Source organism: Callithrix jacchus, chromosome 22, assembly GCF_049354715.1.
Source record: "Callithrix jacchus isolate 240 chromosome 22, calJac240_pri, whole genome shotgun sequence".
NCBI lineage: Eukaryota > Metazoa > Chordata > Mammalia > Primates > Cebidae > Callithrix > Callithrix jacchus.
Window position 1 is genome coordinate 10,691,024 of NC_133523.1, and position 26,789 is coordinate 10,717,812.

General features: G+C 51.8%; 2 protein-coding genes across 5 annotated transcripts; both read right to left on the minus strand.

Moving 5' to 3' along the window:
* Positions 1-3,583: 3,583 nt before the first annotated feature.
* Positions 3,584-10,136, minus strand: ELOF1 (elongation factor 1). Of its 2 annotated transcripts, none has more exons than XM_002761799.6 (4): positions 10,072-10,136; positions 4,747-4,880; positions 4,509-4,579; positions 3,584-4,308 (listed from the first exon to the last, which is right to left on the minus strand). In XM_002761799.6, the coding sequence occupies exons 2-4, from the start codon at positions 4,860-4,862 to the stop codon at positions 4,244-4,246; spliced, it is 252 nt and encodes an 83-aa protein (XP_002761845.2). In that variant the 5' UTR covers positions 4,863-4,880; positions 10,072-10,136; the 3' UTR covers positions 3,584-4,243. The 2 variants fall into 2 exon arrangements, with proteins under 2 accessions (XP_002761845.2, XP_008985559.1); XM_008987311.3 differs by having other exon boundaries at positions 9,872-10,136.
* Positions 10,137-21,677: 11,541 nt separating this feature from the next.
* On the minus strand, positions 21,678-26,258 carry ACP5 (acid phosphatase 5, tartrate resistant). Of its 3 annotated transcripts, none has more exons than XM_035286485.3 (7): positions 26,139-26,258; positions 25,878-25,953; positions 24,894-24,980; positions 24,372-24,632; positions 24,025-24,152; positions 23,552-23,897; positions 21,678-22,270 (listed from the first exon to the last, which is right to left on the minus strand). In XM_035286485.3, the coding sequence occupies exons 4-7, from the start codon at positions 24,630-24,632 to the stop codon at positions 22,028-22,030; spliced, it is 978 nt and encodes a 325-aa protein (XP_035142376.3). In that variant the 5' UTR covers positions 24,894-24,980; positions 25,878-25,953; positions 26,139-26,258; the 3' UTR covers positions 21,678-22,027. The 3 variants fall into 3 exon arrangements, with proteins under 3 accessions (XP_035142376.3, XP_035142374.3, XP_078216751.1); XM_035286483.3 differs by having other exon boundaries at positions 25,878-26,059; XM_078360625.1 differs by lacking the exon at positions 25,878-25,953.
* Positions 26,259-26,789: the final 531 nt, after the last annotated feature.

Sequence of the window (26,789 nt, forward strand, 5' to 3'; positions counted from 1 at the left end):
CTGAGGCCTCAGGACTGCTCTGTTTTGGATATACTCCATTTCCCCCACACACATCTGCATAGACACACACACTCACACGCACCCTAAGACGCACATACATACATGCACCCAAAGACACACACCTCACTGTAGCCACTCAGCTAGACACAGGACAGGCACCCATCACACTCACATGCAGAGTCCACACACACACACGCCTCCTTTTACACACACAGAGATGCACACACATGCGGTACATATTCCCCACAACATGTAAAAAAGGCATAGCCAGCCGGGCACAGTGGCTTATGCCAGTAATCCTGGCACATTGGGAGGCTGAGGTAGGCAGATCACCTGAGGTCAGGAGTTTGAGACCAGACTGGCCAACATGGCAAAACCGCTTCTGCTAAAAACATAAAAATTAGCAGGGCAAGGCTGGGCATGGTGGCTCACGCCTATAATCCCAGCACTTTGGGTGGCCGAGGCGGGTGGATCACGAGGTCAATAGATCGAGACCATCCTGGTCAACAAGGTGAAACCCCGTCTCTACTAAAAATACAAAAAATAGCTGGGCATGGTGCGTGCCTGTAGTCCTAGCTACTCGGGAGGCTGAGGCAGGAGAATTGCTTGAACCCAGGAGGTGGAGGTTGTGGTGAGCCGAGATTGCGCCATTGCACTCCAGCCTGGGTAACAAAAGCGAAACTCGGTCTCAAAAAAAAAAAAAAAAAAATTAGCAGGGCATAGTGGTGTCTGTCTGTAGTCCTAGCTACTGGGGAGGCTGAGGTAGGAGAATCACTTGAGCTCTGGAGGTCTAAGATATAGTGAGCCAAGGTGGTGCCACTGCACTCCAGCCTGGGAAACAGAGGAAGATTCTGTCTCAAAAAAAAAAGCATAGCCAGAAAGCTAATTCATTCTCTCTCTCTCTGTCTCTCTCTCTCTCTCTCTCTCTCTCTCACACACACACACACACACACACACACACACACGAGACCCACACTTCTCTCCCAGAGGCTTGTGGATGGTGACAAAAAACCCAAGAACTGGGCCAGGCGTGGTGTCTCACACCTGTAATCTCACCACTTTGGGAGGCCAAGGTGGGCATATCACCTGAGGTCAGGAGTTCCAGACCAGCCTGATCAACGTGGAGAAACTCTGTCTCCACTAATAATACAAAATTGGCCAGGCATGGTGGCACATGCCTGTAGTCCCAGCTCCTCAGGAGGCTGAGGCAGGAGAAACGCTTGAACCCAGGAGGCCAAGTTTGTGATGAGCCAAGATTGTGCCATTGCACTCCAGCCTGGGCAAGAAGAGCGAAATTCCATTTCAAAAAAAAAAAAAAAAAAAGTACTCTGTCCCTATACTGGGACAGGCTGGATGGCATATGAATCAGAGCGGCTGCCTGGGTGACCTCGGGCAATCAATTCCCCTCCCTAGACCTGTTTTCCCATCAAAATAATCTGGACAGTGAGCTCCATGTGGTCATAAAATTACACCCCCAGATGTGGGTGATGTTCTAAGCGTTTAATTGCTGGTGAAGATCAGGTACCGTTAGAGAAAGGATGACAAGTAGGGGGTCCTGGTGGCCCCTGTGGGCAGGGTGAACCCTTTAGCCCCAGACTGTGGGGAGGGGAAAGGGAACTGGGAGAGGGACAGTTCTGAGCCAGGGCAATGGCCCTTTGCCGACTGGCACAGGGTACCTACCATAGAGCATAGTTAATTCTGTGGGCCCCGCCCACTCTCAGACTTCTTGAGGCTGAGCCTGCCAATCCAGGACCCTAAAAGGCCTTGTCCAGGGCCCCAACCTCCTCATGTTTTAGAGGGGACCCTGTTTTCCCTGTGAGGAGAGAGAAGTCCCCAGTCATCAGGATTCCGCGGAGGAGAGGAGGCAGAGAAGCGAGGAGGGGGCACAGAGCTGTCTTCTCCCCAGGGAGGGCAGGGGTTGAGGCTGGAACGTGGGGGCCTGCGGAGACAGACACCAGAAGACCCGCGCAGAGATGCACGCAGCCCCTCGGGCCTCGTAAACCGGATTCCAGGCGCTCTTGGCCTGGCTACCGCGAGTCCCGCTCTCCCAGGGCAGCGCGAGGAAGCTATGCTGAGGAGGATCCGTGCCTGGCCCAGGGCCCTGCCTCTTCAGGAAAACAGCACCATATTAGCACTTAGCCTGTGAGGCTGGGGTGGGCGGGCGGCAGAGAAGGCCCAGGGTGCCAGAGGAATGAACCCCCTTTCTGCTACATCCCAGAGCGCCACCACCCTAAACTTAGGTGCCTATCCACCACTCTGCCTGTGTGTCCACTCCTGCCAGGGCTAGCGGATCACCAGTGAAGACATGGCAGAGAGGGCCCGGGGGTGCACAAACCCAGCAGCCCAGCCTGGCAGCCAGGGCTTCCGGGCCAGCTCAGTGTCTCCCCGGGCCTTTCACATTGGTCAGTGCCGTGGATGGGCCCCAGAGCTGCTCAAACCACGTCTGGCACTTCTTCCATCCTCAGCGTGGCTCCGGGAGGAAGGTGCCTCCATCCCCCGCACTGTAGTGATGAGGACTCTGAAGCACAGGTCATCTACCCACTGGGCTCACAAGGCCAGTGGAGGGTCTGGCACTGCCTCAGGCTGCTGTGGTCCTTGTCGCCCGTGCAACCAGCTGAGAAGACACGCAGCCCCCAGGCACTCCCCACTGGCTGAATCCTGCCCCCATGCCAGCCATCCGAGAACCCTCAGCAACCTTGGATAAAGTTCCCTTTCGTGGACTGTTTCTCTCCCCAGTGTCCCTCCTCCACCCACTACCTCCTAGATGGCCTGTGAGCTGTTCCCTCCGCCTGGACTCTGGGCTCCCAAGGAAGTCAGGCTGTCGGAGGTAGAGCCGGGCTTTCTGGATTCAAGTCCCACCTGTGCCACTTTCTGGCCATAGGGTCTTGGGCCAGTGACCTCCTTCACCTCTAGCCTCAGTTTCATCATCTTTGAACCTGGGGTTAGCTTGGCACCTGCCCCACAGGATGGCTGTCAGGACACTGGGGTGACACAGGCAAGCCCAGAGGTCAGCGTCTGGCTACAGGTGGCCCTACAGTGTCACCGCCTCCTGCCCCTCCCAGAAGCCTCCTCTGACCATTGTAAACACCTGGCCAGGTGTCTGCCTGCTCCACCACCTTGAATGCTTACTGACATTAAAACACTGTGTGATGCCGGGCGAGGTGGCTCACACCTGTAATCCCAGAACTTTGGGAGCCCAGGGCAGGTGGATCATGTCAGGAGATGGAGACCATCCTGATCAACTTGGTGAAACCCGGTCTCTACTAAACATACAAAAATTAGCTGGGTGTGGTGGTGTATGCCTGTAATCCCAGCTACTTGGAAGGCTGAGGCAGGAGAATTGCTTGACGGCTTGAACCAGGGAGCCGGAGGTTGCAGAGAGCTGAGATTGTGCCACTGCACTCCAGTTTGGCAACAGAACAAGACTCCGTCTCAGGGAAAACAAAAAATAAAAATGCTGGGTGGTTTGAAGGACTGATCACATGGGCAGCCAGGCCACTTCCCGAACGCTGGAGCCTCAGGTCCCCAGTCCATCTTCTGGCAACGAGGCAGACACAAAACCCAAGACATCATGGAGAGCAAGGAATGTGCACTGGCTGTTTTATTGAAGGGCTTATGATTGACAGCTGTCCCCATCCCAGCCCTTGCCTCCTCTGCAAAAGCAACTGAACATGAAACACAGCTTCCTGGTTATCATGGGGGTAGGGAAGCAGCTCCCTGTCAGGGCCCAGCCTGGGGACCTAGGGAACGGTGGCTTTGAATCCCAGGCCACGGGCACTAGAAGGTGGAGAAGGAGGGTGGGAAGTCCAGTTCAGATGGGCACAGTGCTGGTGAGGAGGCTGGAGAGGTTCCGTTCCAGCCTCTACTGGGCTTCCCCATCCAGGATATCAGGAAACAGTCCCCCACTTCCAGTGGGGGGAGCCACGGTGCCAAAGCTGGGGGGCCAGGGGTTGAAGAAGGGAACACAGCAAAGGCTTTTGGAGCCAAGTGAGGTCAGTTCAGGCCCCTCAGGCCCAGGAACCCCTGGACACCACCGTGTGCCTATGAACACACACTCACGGCCACCCCACAGTGACAAGTGCAGCCACACTCACACCCACAGCCACGCCACACCCACTCCCACACACAAAGAGGGCTGCCACAGTCCAGGACCCACACCCTGGACCTCTGGAATGTCTCTGGACCCGCGAGCAGCTGGGTCTACAGCAGGTGGGGCTGCCCAGGGGGCGGGTCCTCTGTGTTGCTACTGATTGGCTGCCTCGCAGGCGTCTATCCAATCGCTGTACACGTCCACAGGTTCTGACAGATCTGTGCCGCTTAAGTCAAGGGCCATCAGTTGCATTGGGCCCCTGCCCTGTACCTTCTCACCCCACATAAATCAGGAGGTGGCACCCGTTCCTCTGGATGGCCTTGGCCCTGCACTAGGGCCGACGGTTGGGCCAGAGGAGCAGGGTCTGGACTCCAACCCCTCCCCACCCTCTGGAAAAAACCCAGGTTTCCAAGGATACACGTTATGGGCGTCTGGAATTCCTCTAGGCACACAGTACAAGAGATGACTCCGGTATTGCGGGCACGGTCCCTGAAACAGACGAATAGAAGGGACTGGTTAGCAATGTGCCCTGAGCCTGTGGGTGATGACGCCTCCACCAAGGGAGGAGAGAGGCAGAATGGAGGACGGTGGGGAGAAGGGAGTGGGACGCCTGGGCACCCCATGAGGCAGGATTCCTTGCCCCATTCACCACTCACATTTTCACGTCACAAGACTTCTCGTGGTTGCAGAAGGGGCAGGTGAACTGGGTCTCAAGGGTGCCTGTCATCTTCTTTTTGGGAGGCGGCTTTCGTTTTGACTTTCTGCGACCCATGTCTGCAGGTGGATGAGCCTGTAGGGAGTGGCAGGTGTCAGTGGCTTGGGGAACCCATACAGTTCCCCAGCTCAATGCTCTAGAAAGCAGGCCGGGAAGAGGGTCTAGCAGCGGCCCAATGTGAAGGAGGGGCTTCCACCATGGTGCTGGGGCCTCTGCCCTTGAGGGATGAGGCCCGCAGTCCTGGTACAGGACAATCCCCCATCCCACTCTGGATGGAAGGGGTGATAGGAGGTTCTAACCCCATCTCTCTCACTTACTGCGTGACCTGGGCAGGTTATTTAAACTCTCTGTGCCATAGTTTCCTAGTCTATAAAATAGAGACAAGGCCAGGCATGGCGGCTCACACCTGTAATCCCAGCCAGCACTTTGGGAAGCCAAGGTGAGAGGATCACTTGATGCCAGGAGTTTGACACCAGCCTGGGCAACACAGTGAGGCCCCATCTCTTAAAAAAAAAAATTTTTAAATAAGCCAGGTGTGGTAGTGTACACCGTAGCCCCAGCCACTTGGGAGGCTGAGATGGGAAGATCACTTGAGCCCAGGAGGTCCAGGTTTCAGTGAGCTACCATCCAGGTATTGCACTCCAGCTTGGGCAACAGGGTGAAAACCTGTATCAAAGAAAAAAAAGAAAGAAAGAAAGAAAGAAAAAAATCGAAACAATGCTGCCATCTCAGAGGAGACTTGTGGGGCTGACACCAGGAATAGTAAGTTAAGTACTTAGCACAGAGCTGGCCCATCACTCTGGCACCAAAACAAGGAAGCCACTGTTCCTGGCAAGGATGGCACAAGAGACTCCAAGACAAGCCAGTTGTTCAGGACTGGGCACAGCCTAAGTGCCTAGGAGCTAGTGATTTAAAAAAAAATTTTTTTTGAGACAGTTTCGCTCTTGATGCCCAGGCTGGAGTGCAATGGCACAATCTCAGCCACCACAACCTCCCCTCCCGGATTCAAGTGATTCTCTTGCCTCAGCCTCCCAAGTAGCTGGGAGTACAGGCATGTACCACCACGCCCAGCTAATTTTGTATTTTTAGTAGAGATGGGTTTTCTCCATGTTGGTCAGGCCGGTCTCGAACTCCTGACCTCAGGTGATCTGCCTGCCTCAGCCTCCCTAAGTGTTTGGATTACAGGAGTGAGCCACTGCGCCTGGCTGAGACGGAGTCTCACTCTGTTGCCAGGCTGGACTGCAGTGGCACAATCTTGACTCACTGCAACCTCTGCCTCCCGGGTTCAAGTGATTCTCCTGCCTCCTGAGTAGCCGGGATTACAGGTGCGTGCCACCACGCCCAGAGCTGGTGATTTTATTCTGGTTGCTCCTCTTGTCAAGGGAAATGCAAGTGGCATCCAGGAGAAGTGACACTCAGGGCATCTGATAACCTCCATCCAGATGACAGACTGCAGGGCAGAGAGGTGGGGACAGGCACCTCCGAGTACAGGAAAACTGTGTGAAAGCTCAGGGGCAGGTGTCTGTCCCCTGGCAGGTGGGGGATGGAGGAGGGGCAGGTGGGAGGGTTCTGGGTGTTTGGATGGATCCTGGGAGCTACAAGGAGTGGAAAGGACAAAGTCACCTGTGCATTTGAGGGATTTAGGCACAGCCAGGACAGGGCTGTTGAGGTAGAGATGGCAGTGGGTGAGAGAGACAGAAGAGACATGGGCGGAACGAGCGAGTGTGACGAGAGGAGAGTCCAGGATGACTCCCAAGGTTGTGGTGGGGACACAATGGGTAGCGGGAGAAGCTGACAACATTCTCTGATGTCTAACACATAGGAAGGACAGGGTTTTGGAGAAAATGATGAGGTTGGGTGGCAGAGGGATATCTAGGAAGAGAAGTCCAGGAGGCAGGTGGGTGGGGAAACAGCAGTGGTTACCAATGAACCAACTGCCCTGCTAGGCACGGTGTTCAGGCACTGTGTTTGCCATCCCTGAGCCTCCTATGGTGGCGCCTCCTCCAAAACACACACACCCCACACATACACAACTGCTGGTTCTAGCATCATTCGTTTCTCCGTGACAGGGGAGGTCAGCAGCCTGCCAGGATCTTCCACAATAAACGGGAGTTTTATTCATTATCTGGTGATTGCTTCCTATGTAACATCCCCAGCTCTTAACTGTGATGCTGCCAATTCACTGAGTAAAGAAAAGCAATCCAAAGACAGCTCCTAGGACCAATTCATTCAGCTATTCACCTTTCCTCTTTATTTAAGAGATGAGGTCTCACTCTGTTGGACAAGATCAACAAAGCCAAGCTGGTCTCCAACTCCTAACTTCCAGGCTGGAGTGCAGTGGTGTGATCACAGCTTGCTGAAGCCTCAATCCTCTGGCCTCAGCCTGCTGGGTAGCTAGGACAACAAGCGTGCACCACCACGCCCGGCTTCGGCATGCCTCCTTTACTATGGAAGTATGTTTCTGCAAAAACAATTTGTTCACTCTGCCCTGGCTCCCATCCCCTTTTCTTTGAGCACCATCAAATTTTCCAGCTCTACCAGATCACTCACATGCTTGTTATTACCTCTCTCCTCATTTAAAAAGGGGGGAAAAAATCTCTTTATCCTCTTCCAGCTATGATCCATTCTCTGCAGGCTGTTTTATCGTAGAGCCATCTGCACTCCCTCCCATCTCTCTACACCCCTTGCCTCCAAACTGAGGTGGCTCCATACTGCCCATCCCAATGGCAGTCCTCCCATTCCAGGGGTCCCTCCTCCCACCTTTCTCACGTGCCTCTCAGGACCCCAAATGTTCCCTATCCCCTGCCTCACTGGTGGCTCCTGTTAATCTCCTATGCTCCTGCCTCTCTGCCAACTTGCTCTCATGAAGAGAGCACATGAGTTTGGGCCAGGTCCGGTGGCTCACATCTGTAATACCAGCACCTTGGGAGGCCAAGGTGAGCAGATCACTTGAGGTTAGGAGTTGGAGACCAGCCTGGCCAACATGGTGAAATCTCGTTCTGCTAAAAATACAAAAATTAGCTGGGTGTGGTGGTGAATGCCTGTAGTCCCAGCTACTCTGGAGGCTGAAGCAAGAGAATCACTTGAACCCAGAGGGCAGAGGTTGCAGTGAGCTGAGATCATGCCACTGCACTCCAGCCTGGGTGACAGTGAGATTCCAACTTTAAAAAAGAACAAACAAAAAAAGGTCAGCACAGTGGCTCAGGACTGTAATCCCAATACTTTGGGAGGCAGAGGCAGGTGGATCCCTTAAGGTCAGGAACTGGAGACCAGGCTGGTCAACATGGTGAAACCCCATTTCTACTGAAAATACAAAACTTGGCGGGGCACGGTGGCTCACACCTGTAATCCAAGCACTTTGAAGGCCAAGGTGGGCGGATCACATGAGGTCGAGAGTTCAAGACCAGCCTGACCACACGGTCTTTTAAAAAACAAACAAACAAAAATTAGCTGGGCATGGTGGCACATGCCTGTAATCCCAGCTACTAGAGAGACTGAGGCAGAAGAATCGCTTTAATCTGGGAGGTGGAGGTTGCAGTGAGCCAAGATCATGCCACTACACTCCAGCCTGGGCAACAGAGTGAGACTCCATCTCAAACACAAAACAAAACAAAAGGTTCATCGCAGTGGCTCATGCCTGCAATCCCAGCACTTTGGGAGGCTGAGGTGGGTGGATCACAAGGTCAGGAGTCCAGGACCAGCCTAATCAACATGATGAAACCCCATCTCTACTAAAAATACAAAAATTAGCCCGGTGTAGTGGTGCACGCCTGTAATCCCAGCTACTCAGGAGGCTGATGCAGGAGAATCCCTTGAACCCGGGAGGCAGAGGTTGCAGTGAGCCGAGATTGTGCCACTGCACTCCAGACTGGGTGACAGAGTGAGACTCCTCCATCTCAAAAAAAAAAAAAAGAGAGAGAGAATCCAGGAGTTGAATCGCTGAATCCTCTCCTCTCTGGCTATACTCACCTTCATGAAGATTTCTCCCAGTCTTAGGGCTTCATGCCTACTTTACACTGAGGATACTGGCTTCTCCAGCCTTGAGTCTGTCCCCTGATTTGCAGACTCTGATCTGTCTGCCTCAGCCACAGCTCCACCCTGATGTCTAACTTCCACCCAATATTAAACATAACATGTCCAAAACCAAGCCGCTGACACCGCAACGTGCTCTTCCACAGTCTTCCTCATCTCAGCTAACAGCAACTCCATCTTTCTGGATAATCAAATCAAAGACTTTGGATTCATCGTCAATCCCTTTCTCTCTCACACATCCCTTATGTGATCCTCCCCCTACCCCTCTATCTCTGAAATACAAATTAGCTGCAGCATCATGCCCAGCTAAGTTTTGTATTTTTTGGAGAGACAGGGAACCCATCGTGTTGACCAGGCTGGTCTGGAACTCACAGATTCAAGCGATCCTCCCACCTCGGCCTCCCAAAGTGCTGGCATTACAAGCATGAGCCACCGTGCCCGGCAATAACTATTATTGAATAACCCAATCAATCAGTCCCTGGAATCTGAATCTACAAAAAGCCGGATGTGGTGGCTCATGCCTGTAACTCTATCACTTTGGGAGGTGAGGACTGTAATCTCATCAATTTGGGAGGCCAGAGTGGGAAGATCACTTAAAGCCAGGAGTGGGAGACGAGCCTGAGCAACATAGTGAGGCCCCTCATCTCTACAAAATTACAAAAATTAGCCACGAGCCTGTAGTCCCAGCTACTCTCGGGAAGCTGAAGTGGGAAGCTTGGGCCCAGGAGGTCGAGGATGCAGTTAGCTATGATCGCGCCACTGTACTCCAGCCTGGGCGACACAGCAAGACTCTGTCTCAAGAAAAAAAAAGTCCAAATAAAATCTATGTATGAGCCCCAGAATCTCATTTTGCCCAGGGACTACAGTCCCCCCCACCCCATGAATGGGGTCTGGCTTGCATAAGGATTGCAGAGGCTTCGGCCTGTCCGGTGACAACGTTAAGTCCAAGCGCGCCAAAAGGGGATGGCAAAGAAGTCATCCTCGAATCTGCTGAGACCCAAGAGGTAGGGGGTTGGCTATTCCTACAGACTCACCGAGTCTTCGGCATCGCCTCCCGACGGCCGCCGGGAGGAGCCAGGCGCCCCGGTAGGTCGCTCTTGGAAGGATGGGGTCGGGGGGAGTCAGTCTCCCCGACCTGCCTCCCCACAAGCCCGGGGTCCCAGACGCCTCCTCCAGGACCCCGTAAACTCCCGGAGTAGAAGAACTCCCAGTCCTGCCCGGCCCCAACGCCCACCTGCACGATCAGCACCAGCACTCAGCTTGCCTCGCTGCAAAAGCTCCGTTTACCCGGGAGACAGTGACTTCCGACTTCTGCCGGAAGCGGAAACCCCTCTCCTCCTTTCAGGTCCCGCCCACCCCCGGCCGGGACTGCCCAGCAAATAGGCCCCGCCTTTGTCGCCGGGGCTCTGAGCGCACGCGTATTCAAATAGGAGCGAGCCGGTAGTCGTAGTACGCCTGCGCAAAAGCCGGAGCGTATTTATCTGTAGCTGCGTGCAAGGCAGGTTCTTCTGGTCAGTTCGCAGGAGCAAAAAGTGAGGAATATGAAATGTCCTTATGACCGAATCAGGGTGAAGGGGAAGCTTGTAAGGTTGTAAGACGCTCTACTTAAACTCTAACGAGCATCTATCTGCGGGCCTTTTTAAAATTCAGGTTCTGATCCAGCAGATGAAGAGGGAGGCCTGAGAGGCTACATTTCAAACTCGTTCCCAGGTGACTTCCACGCTGCTGGTCAGCAGACCACATTTTTAGTGCCCAGATTGTAATAGATGAGGTTGAATGGACAGGCTGGGACCAGATTCCATGGGGCCTCGTGGGCCGTGCTAAGGACGTTTATTGTTTATTATTTTTCCTGAAACGGGGTTTTGCTCTGTCACCAAGATGGATTACAGGTGCTTACCACCATGCCTAGCTAATTGTTGTATTTTTAGTAGAGATGGGGTTTCATCATGTTGTCCAGGCTGGTCTCGAACTCCTAAGTTATACATCCGCCTTGGCCTTCCAAATTTCTGGGATTACCACCACGCCCGACCTGAAGAACATATTTCAAGATGGGGGGGGTGGTGGTTAGCTGTGTCATGTGTCCCTGAGTTAAAATGAGGAAAAAGAATTGACAGTTGAATTTGGCAAGGTCTCTGGGGACCTTGATAAGAGCTGTTGCATTAGAGTGTTCAGGAAGATAATTTGTAATGAAATGTATTTCAAATACAGATGCTCCTTGACTTACGATGGGATTACATCCCGATAAAACTATCATAATAAAGTTGAAAAATCTTAAAACCGTCAAATCAAGGACTGTCTGTAGCGCGATCTCTAGGATGTCCCCTAGGGGGCAGTGATACCCTGGGAACTGTCAAGTGTAACCAGTATACCTGCCCTCCTGTGAGACCCTTTTTCAGTGCTGGCACGAACTAGAATCCACACAGGATGGAATCATACAGCTACCGTGCAACTTGCTGTTTCCACTTAACCGTCTATACACGTATACCTAACTCCCGTTTTTATTAGCTACACGATTCATAGTGCAACTTTGCCGTAGTATAAAATCAACTGTTATCCTACTGCTGGACAATTCCTGGACCTTCCTGAGTTTTGCCACTATGATGATGCAGTTAGTCTCTGGATCAAAATTCTTAGGACTGGGACTGGATCTTTAGTGAGGCATAGTTTTCAAAAAATGATACTTGTGGGTACAGTGTCTCACGCCTGTAATCCCAGCATTTTGGGAGGCCAAGGTGGGAGGATTGCTTGAGCCCACGAGTTTGAGGCTAGCCTGGGCAACATAGTGAAACCCTGTCTCTAAAAATAAAATAAAAATAAATGATGGCTTGGTGCGGTGGTTCACACTTGTAATCCCAGAACTTTGGGAGGCCGAGTTGGGTGGATCACCTGAGGTCAGGAGTTCAAGACCAGTCTGATCAACATGGTGAAACCCCCTCTCTACTAAAAATATAAAAATTAGCCTGGTGTGGTGGCACATGCCTGTAGTCCCAGCTACTTGGGAGGCTGAGACAGGAGAATTGCTTGAACCTGGTAGACAGAAGTTGCAGTGAGCTGAGATCGTACCATTGCACTCCAGCCTGGGCAGTAAGAGCAAAACTCTGTCTCAAAAAAAAAAAAAAGACATTTCTGAGTCACAGGGTGTATATATCTTTCATTTTGTTTATGATTGCCATATAAGTTTTCTCTTTTTCTCTCCTTTTGTCCCTTCCCTCTCTTACTTCCCTCCTTCTGAGCTTTGTTACAATGTAATTCACTGAACACAAACTGATCATATTTAAACTATGCCTGGCTGAAATTGCATGTTTTGACATACAGGTATATCATTAAAACATGACCACAATCAAGACGATTATTTCCATCACCCTAAGACATTTCCTCTTACCAGTGGCCGAGCATGGTGACTCATACTTGCAATCCCAGCACTTTGGGAGGCCAAGGTGTGCGAATCACGCGAGGCCAGGAGTTTGAGACCAGCCTGGGCAACACGGTGAAAGCCCTTGTAGTCTCTACTACAAATACAAAAATTAGCGAGATGTGGTGATACATGCCTGTAGTCCCAGCTACTCCGGAGACTGAGGCAGGAGAATCACTTGAACCCAGGAGAGGGAGGCTGCAGTGAGCTGAGATTGTGCCACTGCACTCCAGCCTGGGTGACAGATCAAGACTCCATCTTAAAAAAAGAAAAGAAATTTTCTCTTGCCCTTTCATGCTCTGTCCCCTACTCCTGCCCCTGGCCCTAACAGATTTGTTTTGGTTCCTATAACTTTGTCTTTTTCAGAAAGTCATATAAGCTGAATCATACAATGCGTAGCCTATTGAGAGGCTTCTTTCCCCAGCATGTGATGTTTGAAACTCACTCATGTTCCCAGCACTTTAGGAGTCCAAGATGAGTGGATCATTTGAGGTCAGGAGTTCAAGACCAACATGGCCAACATGGGGAAATCCTGTCCTTACTAAAAATACAAAAATTATGCGGGCATGGTGGCTCGCAAACTGTAATCCCAGCTACTCAGGAGGCTGAAGCAGAAGAATCGCTTGAACCCCGGAGGCAGAGGTTTCAGTGAGCCGAGATTGCACTGCTGCACTCCAGCCTGGGCGGCAGAGCCAGACTCCTTCTCAAAAAAACAAAACACGAAAACAAAAAAGAAACTCATGTTGTTGGCCATGTCAGTGGTTTCTTTTTTATTTCCTTTTGAGATGGGGTCTCACTATGTTACCCAGACTGGAGTGCAGTGGCACCATCATGGTTCACTGCAGCCTCAATTTCCCAAGCTCAAGCGATTCTCCCACGTCAGCTTCCCAAGTAGCTGCGATTACAACTGTGCGCCGCCACGCCCAGCTAATTTTTGTATTTTCACCAGGCTGGGCGCAGTGGCTCGTGCCTGCAATCCCATCACTTTGGGAGGCCAAGGCGGGTAGATCACCTGAGGTCAGGAGTTCAAGACCAACCTGGCCAATATAGTGAAACCCCATTTCTACTAAAAATACAAAAATTAGCCAGGTGTGGTGGTGAACACCTGTAATCTCAGCTACTCGAGAGGCTGAAGCAGGAAAATCCCTTGAACCTGGGAGGCGGAGGTTGCAGTGAGCTGAGATTGTGCCACTGCACTCCAGCCTGGGCAACAAGAGCAAAACTCTGTCTCAAAAGAAAAAAGAAAGACAAGGTTTGCCTTGTTGCCCAGGCTGTTCTCAAGCTCCTGGGCTCAAGCAATCCACCTGCCTTGGCTTGTCAAAGTGCTAGGATTATAGGCATGAGCCACCACACCCAGTTTTGTTTCTTTTTATTACTCAGTTGTATTCTGTTAAATGACTGTCTCACACTCTGTTAATCCTTTCACCTGTTAATGACTGGTTTTCGCATTGTTGCCAGTGTTGAGCAGTTATTACAGCTGCTACGAACCGTCTCTCATTTTGAGGGTGGCAGATGATGCCACCAAAATATGCCACTTTGGCATATGGATTGTTTTGAGCTAAGGGCACTTGAAAAATAGCAGGTGCCGAAAACCACTGTGATCTCCCTCTTTTCTTCTGGAAAATGAGATAAACCCCCACATGGAAGATGCCCTCCTCAAACCAGAAAGAAAATAAAATTCTTTTTTTTTTTTTGAGACAGGGTCTTATCCCATTGCCCAGGCTGGAGGGAAGTGGTGTGATCTTGGCTCACTACAACCTCCACTTCCTAGTCTCAAATGATCCTCTCGCCTTGTCCCTGAGTAGCTGGGATCACAGGTATGCACTACCACACCCAGCTAACTTTTTGTATTTTTGGTAGAGACAGGGTTTCACCAAGTTGCCCAGGCTGGTCTCAAACTCCTGAGCTCAAGTGAACTACCTGCCTCTGCCTCCCAAAGTGCTGGGATTATGGGCATGAGCCACCATACCCAGCCCTAGGGTGGAAAATTCTTATCACGAGAAGACAGGGAGTGAAAGCTCAGGGAAAAAATAGACAAACAAATCTCCTTTTTTGTTTTTATTTTTTATTCATTTATTTTATTTTTTTGAATTTTTTTTCTCAACCCCCCAACCTGGCCACCTTCATAAACAACCTTGTTAAGCAAACACTTATTTTTCTGGTTATTTTTCCACCATTAAATGCTGCAGCCCAAACCCCTTTGTCTTGTCACATTTTCAAAATTTACTACCCTTTAAAAACTTTATGTATTTATTTATAATTTTTATTTTATTTATTTATGTATTTATGTAGAGACAGGATCTCACTCTGCTGCTCAGGCTGGAGCGCAGTGGCGCAGTCATAGCTAACTGCGGCCTCAAACTCCTGGGCTCAAGTGATCCTCCTGTCTCAGCCTCCTGAGTACCTGGGACTACAGGTGCATGCCATAATTTTATTTTTTGTTGTTTTAGAGATGGGGTCTCCCTGTGTTGTCCAGGCTGTTCTTGAACTCCTGGGCCCAAGCAGTCCTCCCATGTAGGTCTCCCAAAGTGTTGGGATTACAAGTGTGAGCCACCACGCCCATCCATAATTTATTACTGTTGTTTTTTTTTTTTTTTGAGACAGAGTCTCTCTCTGTTGCCCAGGCTGGAGTGCAGTGGTGTGATCTCTGCTCACTGCAACCTCCGCCTCCTCGATTCAAGTGATTCTCCTGCCTCAGCCTCCCCAGTAGTTGGGATTACAGGCATATACCACCATGCCTAGCTAATTTTTGTATTTTTATTACAGACGGGATTTCTCCATGTTGGTCAGGCTGATCTCAAAGTCCTGACATCATGATCCACCCGCCTAGGCCTCCCAAAGTGCTGGGAGTACGGGCGTGAGCCACCATGCTCATCCATAATTTGCTACTGTTTGTTTAATTCAGTAGATAAAGGCTTCACTCTAACTTCCTCTTTGGGTCTTCAGTTCCTTTTCAGGGTTCCCATGTCCCATAGAACTTATGTTAAATAAGGCCGGGCGCAGTGGCTCACGCCTGTAATCCCTGCACTTTGGGAGGCCGAGGCGGGTGGATCACGAGGTTAAGAGATCAAGACCATCCTGGTCAACATGGTGAAACCCCGTCTCTACTAAAAATACAAAAAAATTAGCTGAGCACGGTGGCACATGCCTGTAATCCCAGCTACTCAGGAGGCTGAGGCAGGAGAATTGCCAGAACCCAGGAGGCGGAGGTTGCGGTGAGCTGAGATGGCGCCATTGCACTCCAGCCTGGGTAACGAGCGAAACTCCTTATCAAAAAAAAAAAAAAAAGAACTTATGTTAAATAAATTTCTATGCTTGTCTCCTATTAATCTATCACATGTCAGTTTAATTCTTAGGTCCAGCCAGAGATCTAAGAGGGTAGAGGAGAAATCTTGCCTCCACAGGACTTTGTGTGGATGCTCATTTTCATCTTTCCCTGTGATTGCTTGCTTGATTGATTGATTGATTTTGAGACAGGGTCTCACTCTGTGGCCCAGGCTGAAGTACAATGCCATGATCATGACTCACGGCAGCCTTGACCTCCCAGGCTCTAGCGATTCTCCTGCCTCAGCCCCTGCCCCACCCTCTCCACTCCACCCTCCTGCTCCCTGAGTATCTGGGACTGCAGATAAGCACCTTCATGACTGTTTGTTTATTTATTTATTTATTATTTTTTGGTAGAGATGGGGTCTCACTATGTTGCTCAGGCTGGTCTCAAACTCCTGGGCTCAAGCAATCCACCCACTTGGGCCTCCAAAAGCGCTGGGATTACAGGCATGAGCCACCACAGCCTGCCTCCCTGTGATTTTAATTTTATTTTATTTTACTTTATTTTATTTTATTGAGATAGAGTTTTGCTCTTGTTGCCCAGGCTGAAGTGCAGTGGTGTGATCTTGGCTCATTGCAACCTCCACCTCCCAGGTTTAAGTGATTCTCCTGCCTAAGCTTTCTGAGTAGCTGGGATTATAGGCATGCGCCACCATGCCCAGCTAATTTTTTGTATTTTTAGTAGAGACGGGTGTTCATCATGTTGGCCAGGCTGGTCTCAAATTCCTGACCTCAGGTGATCCACCTGCCTTAGCCTCCAAAGTGCAGGGATTACAGGTGTGAGCCACCACGCCTAGCCCCTGGGGTTTATTTTTACACTGAAATATTTGATTCCTTCATAATTTATTTTTGTCTGTGGTCTAAGGTAGGTTTCAGGTTTGGGCTGACGCCAGTGCAAACTGACAAGGCCAATAACACCACCTGGAACCTGTATTATGTTCTTAGGTCAACCTTCCTGAGTTTGTTCTTGGATTCCCTCTTTGGATTTTCCTGAGCCGATGCTGTATTGCTTTCTACTTTCTCTCTCGATCTTTTCCTGAGCCAATGTTTTGGGTTGGGTTTTTTGTTTGTTTGTTTGTTTTTGCTTTTTTTATTTTAGAGCGGGATCTCGGGGCTCATGCCTGTAATCCCAGCACTTTGGGAGTCCAAGGCAGGTGGATCACGAGGTCAAGAGATCGAGACCATCCTGGTCAACATGGTGAAACCCCGTCTCTACTAAAGATACAAAAAATTAGCTGGGCATGGTGGCGCGTGCCAGTAATCCCAGCTACTCAGGAGGCTGAGGCAGGAGAATTGCCTGAACCCAGGAGGCGGAGGTTGCGGTGAGCCGAGATTGCGCCATTTCACTCCAGCCTGGGTAACAAGAGTGAAACTCCATCTCAAAAAAAAAAAAAAAAAGAAAGAAAAGAATAAATAAATAAATAAATAAATAAATTCAGATGGCTGCGTGCTGCCTGGTGTTGTCTCCTCAGCAAGACAGAAGCCCCCAAGGGCGAGCACCTGCCCTGATTTATTCCTTCCAGTGTCCTTGGGTCCCCAGCTGCTTGGCACAGAGCTTTGCTCCTTGGTGCTGGGTAGAAGTGTCTGGCTGGTGTAGAGGAGGGAGCCTGAGTTACAATCCCCCCTCCCCTGCCACACAGTCTTCGTGTGACATTGGATGTGTCACTTCTTCTTTCTGGGCTCTGGGCTCTGGGCCCTGGGAACGGGGACCTTGGGCTGTGATGGTGACCTCTGATTCAGACTCCTGCCTGCCCGGTGCCTCTGAGTCAGTGGGAAGAGACAGGCTGTGACCTCCCTAGACTGTTGTGGTTAAAACTGAGGGACTGCCACTACCTAGGAATGACCTGGGTCATAATATTTAATCTGTCCAATCTAAGATAGATATTGTGCCAAAAAAAAAAAAAAAGCCCATCAGAGCTTTTTTTTTTTTTTTTAAGATAAGAGTCTCACTCTGTTGCCAGGCTGGAGTGCAATGGTGCCATCTCAGCTCACTGCAGTCTCTGCCTCCTGGGTTCAAGTGATTCTCCTGCTTCAGCCTCCTGAGTAGCTGGGACTATAGGCATGCACCACCACACCCAGCTAATTTTTATATTTTTAGTAGAGATAGGGTTTCACCATGTTGGCCAGGCTGGTTTTGAACTCCTGACCTTGTGATCCGCCTGCCTCATATCCCAAAGTGCTGGGACTACAGGCGTGAGCCCCCACACCCAGCCCTGTCTGAGCTTCTCTAACATCCTCTGAGAAGCAAGGATGATTCTGGCCCCTGACTCATGGGCCAGGATCAGAAGTGATGGTAAATGGCAGCTGGAACAAACGATTGGAATTTTGGGTTGTTTGTTTGAGATGGAGTCTTGCTCTGTCACCCAGGCTGGAGCTCAATGGCACGATCTCGGCTCACTGCAACCTCCGCCTCCCGGGTTCAAGTGATTCCTCCCAAGTAGCTGGAATTACAAGCATGTGCCACCACGCCCACCTAATTTTTGTATTTTTAGTTAAGACACGGTTTCACCATGTTGGCCAGGCTGGTCTCAAACTGCTGATCTCAAGTGATCCGCCCACCTTGGTCTCCCAAAGTACTGGGATTACAGGCGTGAGCCACTGCACCTGGCCAGGATTGCATATTGCAAGGATAACTGCTTAATTATAATAGTTGGCCAGAGGCAGGAGGGAAGAGAAGAAAAAAAATAGTTGGCCAGACATGATTGCTCACGCCTGTAATCCTGCACTTTGGAAGACTGAGGAGGAGGGAGGATTGCTTGAGGTCAGGAGTTTAAGACCTCAACATAGCAAGGCTCCATCTCTACAAAACAAACATACACAAAATTAGCCAAGAGTGGTGGTGTGAAGCTGTGGTCCCAGCTACTCAGGAGGCAGAGGCAGGAGGATCACTTGAGTCCAGGACATGGAGGCTGCAGTGAGCTATGATTGTACCACTGCACCCCAACCTGGGCAACAGAGTGAGACCTTGTTTCAAAAAAACCCCCAAATTATAACAGTAATACATACACCTTGTAACAAATTCAACAATATTGACATCTATAAAGGAGCAAATGATACCAAGACACACACACACACACGTAACAAATGAGCTGGGCACAGCAGCTCACACCTGTAATCCCAGCACTTTCGGAGGCTGAGGCAGGCATATCTGAGATCGGGAGTTTAAGATCAGCCTGACCAATATGGAGAAAACCTGTCTCTACTTAAAAAATACAAAATTAGCTGGCCGTGGTGGCGCGTGACCTGTAATCCCAGTACTTAGGAGGCTGAGGCTGGAGAATTGCTTGAACCTGGGAGGCAGATGTTGCAGTAAGCCAGGATCGCACCACTGCACTCCAGCCTGGGCAACAGGAGCAAAACTTTGTCTCAAAATAGGCCGGGCACGGTGGCTCAAGCCTGTAATCCCAGCACTTTGGGAGGCCGAGGCAGGTGGATCACGAGGTCAAGAGATCGGGACCATCCTGGTCAACATGGTGAAACCCCGTCTCTACTAAAAATACAAAAACAATTAGCTGGGCATGATGGCGAGTGCCTGTAATCCGAGCCACTCAGGAGGCTGAGGCAGGAGAATTGCCTGAACCCAGGAGGCGGAGGGTTCTTGTTACCTCCAGCCTGGGTAACAAGAGCGAAACTCCGTCTCAAAAAACAAAAACAAAAAAAAAACTTTGTCTCAAAATAAATAAATAAATAAACAAATGAAAGGTGACAATTTCACCAAGTGCCTCTCCCCAGAAGTAACCTCAGTTACACGTTTTTTTTTTTTTTTTTGAGATAGAATCTCCGAGACTGGAGTGCAGCGGCATGATCACAGCTCACTCCAGCCTCCACTTCCCAGATTAGAATGAGTCTCCTGCCTCAGCTTCCCAAATAACTGGGTTTATAAGCATGCGTCACCATGCCTGACTAATTGTTTTGTATTTTTTAGGAGAGATGGGGTTTTGCCATGTTGGCCAGGCTGGTCTCAAACTCCTGTCCTCAAGTGATCCGCCTGTCCTGGCCTACCAAAGTGCTGGGATTACAGGCATGAGCCATCATGCCCAGTCCTGTTACATTTTGTCCAGGTTCATTTCACTCAGCTGGGCAGGCAGCTGGAGCCAAACGATTGGGTCTCTGCAGAGTAGCTGCTGAAGTTCGGGCCAAAGGAGGGGTTCCTGTGCCTTGCCTGGCGCTAATGGTTAGGACTGCCTGGGGGTGGGGTGGGTGTTACTTAACTCTCCCTCAGAGGGGAACTGGGCTCCCCTGCAGCTGTCACATCAGGTCTAGCACTCGGCTTTCAGTATTTAAGAAAGAAAACGGCCCCGTGACAATTCTTTTTTTTTTTAACCGAATCTTACTCTGTTGCCCAGGCTGGAGTGCAGTGGCGCAATCTCGGCTCACTGCAACCTCCACCTCTTGGGTTCAAGCGATTCTCCTGCCTCAGCCTCCCGAATAGCTTGGATTACAGGCATGTACCACCACCTGCTAATTTTTTGTATTTTTGGTAGAGATGGAGTTTCACCATGTTGACCAGTCCGTTCTCTAACTTCTGACCTCAAGTGAACTGCCCACCTTGGCCTCCCAAAGTGCTGGGATTACAGGTGTGAGCCACCTGGCCTGGCCTGGCCCCGAGATAATTCTGCTTCTAGAAGTTATCTTACACACATACTTGTGCAGATAAACAAAAGCATTGGTCCAGGGACCACCTCTGTAGCCTTGTTGGTAAGAGAGAAACATTTATTGTTTATTTATTTTTATTTGTCTTTTTTGAGACAGAGTCTTGCTGTGCTGCCCAGTCTGGAGTGCAGTGGTATGATCTCGGCTCACTGCAACCTCCACCTCCTTGATTTAAGTTATTGTGCCTCAGCCTCCCAAGTAGCTGGGATTACAGGCGCATGCCACCACGACCAGCTAATTTTTGTATTTTTAGTAGAGATGGGGTTTCACCATATTGGTCAGGTTGGTCTTGAAATCCTGACCTCAGGTGATCCACCCAGTCTTCCAGGCTCAAGTGATTCTTTTGCCTCAGCCTCCCCAGTAGCTGGGATTACAGGTGTGTGTCACCAGGCCTAGTTAAGTTTTGTATTTTTAGTAGAAATGGGTTTTACCATGTTGGCCAGGCTGGTCTCAAACTTCTGACCACAACTGATCAGCCCACCTAGGCCTCACAAAGTGCTGGGATTACAGGCGTGAGCCACTGTGCCTGGCCTATTTTATTTATTTTTTATTTTTTTAATTTGCTTGAGACAGAGCCTTGCTCTGTCGCCCAGGCTGGAGTATAGTGGCACAAAATCTCAGCCCACTGTAATGTCCACCTCCTGGGTTCAACCAATTCTCCTGCCTCAGCCTCTGAGTAGCTAGGACCACAGGCATGCGCCACCAAAACTGGCTAATTTTTTCTTTTTCTTTGAGATGGCATTTCACTCTTATTGCCTAGGCTGGAGTGCAGTGGGGCGATCTTGGCTCTCTGCAACCTCTGCCTTCCAGGTTCAAGTGATTCTTCTGCCTCAACCTCCTGAGTAGCTGGGATTACATGCACATGCCACCATGCCCTGCTACCTTTTTATATTTTCAGTAGAGATGGGGGTTTCACCATGTTGGCCAGGCTGGTCTCGAACTTCTGACCTCAAATGATCCACCCACTTTGACCTCCCAAAGTGCTGGGATACAGATGTGAAACACCGAGACCAGCCTCTGCTTGGGTTTTTTTTTTTTGAGACAGAGGCTTGCTCTGTCACCCAGGCTGGAGTGTAGTGGTGTGATCTTGGCTCACTGCAATCTCTACATCCTGGGTTCCAGCGATTCTCCTGCCTCAGCCTCCTGGGTAGCTGGGACGATAGGCACGTGCCACCACACCCGGCCAATTTTTTGTATTTTTACTAGAGAGAAGGGGTCTCACTGTGTTAGCTAGGATGGTCTGGATCTCCTGACCTTGTGATCTGTCTGCCTCGGCCTCCCAAAGTGCTGGGATTACAGGTGTGAGCCACCGCGCCCGGCCACTGCTTGGGTTTTAAAATCACATCCATGGATGAGGCAACTTGGTTATGGAGGGAGGTAGAGGCAAGGAACTGCAGCTCAGAGGAGCCCAGCCACTCTCACCCGGAGCATATAACACACCAGTGGCACTGGGTCAGCCTTGGCAACTATTCTTTTATTGAACATCAGTGACAGAAAGATGCCTGATTTAGGATGAAGTTTTCTCCCCCTCCCCCACTGCACCCTGGAACTCAGCAGAGGTGAGCCAGCCACAGAGTGTAACACTGTGGCTGGGACACACATCCATGTCTGTTTCACATATGTGGGCATCTGTGCCACAAGGGTCACGTGGCACCACAGTTCATCAGCTGTGGTTCTCCTGCCTGCCCTGCTGCAGAACCACAGGTTAGAGGAAAAGTCTGCCTGTAAGCAGGGTCCCGGCATGGCCCACCCACCCAACAGTGGGGATCAGGCCTCAGAACTGGGCACTCATGGGATTTCAGGGCCTGGCTCGCCTTGGCAGGCTGGTCTTGAAGAGGGACTTGCCCGAGGCCTCGATGTAAGTGACTGTCATCTCTTTGGAGCTGATCTCCACATAGGCAAAGCCACCCAGTGAGTCTTCAGTGCCATAGTGAAAGCGCAGGTAGCCACTGGGGACTTTTCGCTGGTGCCGCTTCGAGGGGTCCATGAAATTCCCAGCCCCACTCAGCACATAGCCCACACCGTTCTCATCTTGAAGGTACTGAGGATGGAGGACAAGGGGTCAGTGGAGACCCAGCTTTGAGCAGGGGTTCCACCCACATCTGCTTAGAGTCTGGGGCTAGATCTGGCCCTAACCACAGAGTCACCTTGAGGTACCTAACCCCTCCTGCCTTCAATTTTCCGACTTTTAGGAGTATATTAATCCTATTTCACAGGTAGAACACTTAGTAAGAAATTGGTGGCCAGGTGCAGTGCTGTAATCCCAGAACTTTGGGAGGTTGAGGCAGGTGGATTGCTTGAGCCCAGGAGTTTCAGACCAGCCTGGGCAACATAGTAAGACCTTGTCTCTACAAAAAGTGCAAAAGGGTCAGGTGTGGTGGCTCACACCTGTAATCTCAGCACTTTAAGAGGCCAAGGCGGGAAATCACTTGAGGTCAGGAGTTCAAGACCAGCCTGGCCAACCTGGTGAAACCCCATCTCTACTAAATACAAAAATTAGCTGGGTGTGATGTCGCAAGCCTGTAATCCCAGATATTCAGGAGGCTGAGACAGAAGAATAGCTTGAACCCAGAAGGTGGAGGTTGCACTGCACTCCAGCCTGAGTGATAGAACGAGACTCCCTCTCAAAAGAAAATAGCTGCACGTGGTGGCACATGCCTGTAGTCTCAGCTACTTAAGGCTGAGGTGGATCACCTGAGCCCGGGAGATTGAAGCTGCAATGAGTTCTAATTGCATCACTGCACTCTAGCCTGGGCGAAAAACAGAGTGAGACCTTGTCTCCAAAAAAAAAAGAAGAAAGAAAAAGAAAAAGAAAAGGCTGGCCGTGGTGGCTCACGCCTGTAATCCGAGCACTTTGGGAGGCCAAGATTGGTGAATCATGAGGTCAGGAGATCGAGACCTTCCTGGCCAACATGGTGAAACCCTGTCTCTATCAAAAATACACAAATTAGCTTGGTGTGGTGGCGCGTGCCTGTAGTCCCAGCTACTCAGGAGGCTGAGGCAGGAGAATTGCTTGAACCAGGGAGTCAGAGGTTGCAGTGAGCCAAAATCACGCCACTGCACTCCAGTCTGGTGACAAAGCGTGACTCCATCTCAAAAAAAAAAAAAAAAGAAAAAAGAGAAAAAAAGAAAAATTGGCAAGTCAAAGATATTATTCTGGCTTTGGAGTGTTTTCCTGGTGAGACAGCAAGATTTGAGGGACAGTCTACACATTCTGAAGGCCACAGAAGGCCCTTAAATAGCAGGAGGACCCCAGCCATGTGGACATCAGCTGGGATGGGGACCCCTCACCCAGCTCCCACTCCACCCACAGGGCCCTCACCTGCAGGTTGTGATCGTGGCCGCACAGGTAGGCGGTGACCCCGTAGGTGGCTAACAGTGGCCGTAGCTGCTTGACCAGGCAGCGGGTAGGCCCGTGCTCAGCTATGGACCACACGGGGTAGTGGCCTGCCACCAGCACATAGTCCTCCCTGGCCACTGCCAGCTGTTTCTTGAGCCAGGACAGCTGGGTGCGGGCCAGGTCCGGGTCTCGGGGCCTCTCAGGCTGCTGGCTGAGGAAGTCATCTGAATTGCCACATAGCATCACAGTGTCCAGCATAAAAATGGCCACAGACACATTGGTCCGTGGGACCTTGAAACGCAGGCGGTAGAAAGGGCTAGGGAAGTTCCTGTGGAGGGGATAGAGGTCAAGGGTGCACATCTTGGATGCAGAAGTCCCAGGGTCAGCTCAAGCCACAGGGCCCCGTGTCCCCACTGTGTCAGGGTCTAGGGGAGGCAGGGTTGGGGGTGGCTTACCAGCGCTTGGAGATCTTAGAGTATGCAATCTGGGCAGAGACATTGCCGAGGTGGTCATGGTTTCCGGCCAGCACATACCAGGCCACGTTTCGAAGGGAGCGGTCAGAGAATATGTCCTCAAAGGTCTCCTGTAGTGAACAGACAGGGCAGGCCCCTTCCCTGGGGTCAATGGCTACCCTGATCCTCCCACCAAGTTAGGAGCCAGGGATAAGGGAGACACTGATGCTCCAATGCCCCAAGATGCCCCATCATTTTCCCTCTGCCCTCTCCAAAGGAAGGTCACCAGGTAAGGTGGCTTCTCCCCACTGCCCCCTGCCACCTCCTGCCCCACTCTATTGGGCACAGACCTGGAACCTCTTGTCATTGGCGTCTTGTACCCCAGTGAAGTAGAAATTGTCCCCTAGAGACAGGATGAAGTCTGCACCCAGGACCTGCACGGTCCTAGCGATCTCCTTGGCGTTGGCCATTTCCCGGGCCGTGTGGAATGGGGCATTGGGGACCCCTCCCCAGTCGCCCACAGCTATGAAGCGCAGGGCAGGGGTGGCTCCGTCAGCCAGGGAGGGTAGCAACAAGGCTTCCAGGATGAGCAGCGCTGCCCACATGTCCATCTGGGAGAAGAGAAACGAACATAGGTGGCCTGGGCTATGACAAGGGCAGGGAGGCCTTGAGACCCCAGCCTGCCCTGAGAGAGAGGGAGATAGATTGCTGCAGGCTGCCCCTGCAGGAACCCCTCGGTGCCCTAGTTCTCAGGACTCAAGGCTGCACAAGCCAGCTTAGGGTACTGGGCGGTCTGTGAGAGGGCGGGCTGCACCAAGATTACCCTGCAGGCCCATTTCACCCTCCCTCTGCCTAGCCTGCCCAGCACTCACCCTGGGAGAGACACAGGCCAGTGACCAGAGGCTCCGAGAGGCTGGTGGGCTCCGGGGCAGAACTGCCAGTCCCTGAGGCTTTATTCCCTGGAGAGGAAGTGGATCATTAGTGAGGATGATGCAGTTTCTCCGAGGGCTGTCCCGGGAGCCCTCCCCTTGGGTCATGTGAGCCCTTGGACTTCCCTGGAGCAGGACACGGGACTGGGGTGGGGGTGGGGGGATCTGGGCACATGTGTGAAGCAGCTTCAGGCCACGCAGCCTCCGGGTCAACCTGCAGGGGCCTGTCTGTGCTGTGGACTTTATATGTCCCGTGTATCTCTGTGTGTCCGTGTATCTGAGTGTGAGTTTGAGTGTGTGTGTGTGTGTGTGTGAGAGACAGAGGCTCTGGCTGTGATAACCCAAGACACATCTGTGCCTCCTTTCTCAGAGTCAGGGCTCGCCTGAGTGTGTCTGGGTGTGTCTGGCTTCCTGCATGCAGCTAAGCATGCCTACCTGGGCCCTGGCCAGGTCTCTGTAGACGTGTATGCTGAGCCTGTGAGGCCTGTGTGGCCCGTCTGCGATGGACACCTGCGTTCTCACGTGGCACTGGGTGGAATCCCTATGGATGGAGTTTTGTGTGTGTCCCTGTGTTGCGTCTCTAAGGTGAGTTGTGTGTCTGGAGTGGGATGTGTGTTTGACAACATCTGAGTGTGGGACTCTGCGAATGTCACTGTCCTCCCCCTGCCCTCTCCCCACACTAGGCACAAACAGCAACGAGCCTCCCTTTTCCAGGAAGTCCTGCCCACACCCTCCTCACCCCCCACCCCACCCCGGACTCCCATTCCTGCTGGAGGAACTAAGCAGGAGGCAGCTAGCTGGTGACAGCCCGCGTGACTGCAGACCTCTGACCCTCATGTTTCACAGCTGCCTGCAGGCCCTCCACGGGACCGCAGCCGAGGAGGGCAGGAGGCGCTGCACCTGCGGCCGGTCTGACCTGCTCCTCACCTCCCTGCCTGCCTCCTCCGTGCTGGGCGCCGCCGAGACACGTCCCGCGGACGCTCAGGACGAGTCCCTCCAATCCCTGCGAGCGCGGACCCGGGAAAGAGCTCTCATTCAACGCCGAGGCCACTGGCTCAGAGATCTCCCCGGGTCACCCAGCGAGGTGTCTGTTCCCCCCATCCCCAGCCCTGCAGCAGCGAAAAACGGGAAGGAAGTGGGTGACGAGGGCAGGCGGAGACCCCTCCCACGGGGCCGCGCGCATCTCACCTGCCGTCGGCGGGGCGGGCGCTGCGGCACGAGCCCAGCTGCAGATCCGCGGGAGATCGCGCTCCTGGGCGGCCCCAGCTTTAAACAGGCAGCGGCGGATCCGTCCTGCCCGAGGGCTCTGGGCCGGCCCAGGTGAGCCCCGGCGGGGTGGGCGGGCGCCTGGGCCTCCCCGCCCCGGAACACTGCACCGCCCGACGCCGCCACGCCCCCCTGCTGTAGGCCCCACATCTGTAAAATGGAACGATGAACCCCGGAGGTCGGCTCAGGCCCACGGACTGCAGCTGCAGCTGGGCCAGAAGGGGTGGCCAGGGGAGCCGATTTTATCCTTGTTTTCCCTCCAGGCCAAACAGGAGCCCCCATCTGCCTGGGACCCTTTGGGGGCACCCATGGGTCCGACCCACAGCTCCAGGGCCACAACACCAGGTGGGGTTTCAGCCCTGGCTCAGCCAAGGGCTAAGATCCTGTAAGGCTGACATCTTTAGCCTCAGTCTCCTGTTTTGTTGTTATTGTTTGTTTTGTTTTGGTTTGTTTCTGTTATTTAATTTTTTTATTTTTGGTAGAGATGGGGTTTCCCCATGTTGGTCAGGCTGGTCTTGAACTCCCGACCTCAGGTGATCCGCCAACCTTGGCCTCCCAAAGTGCTGGGATTAC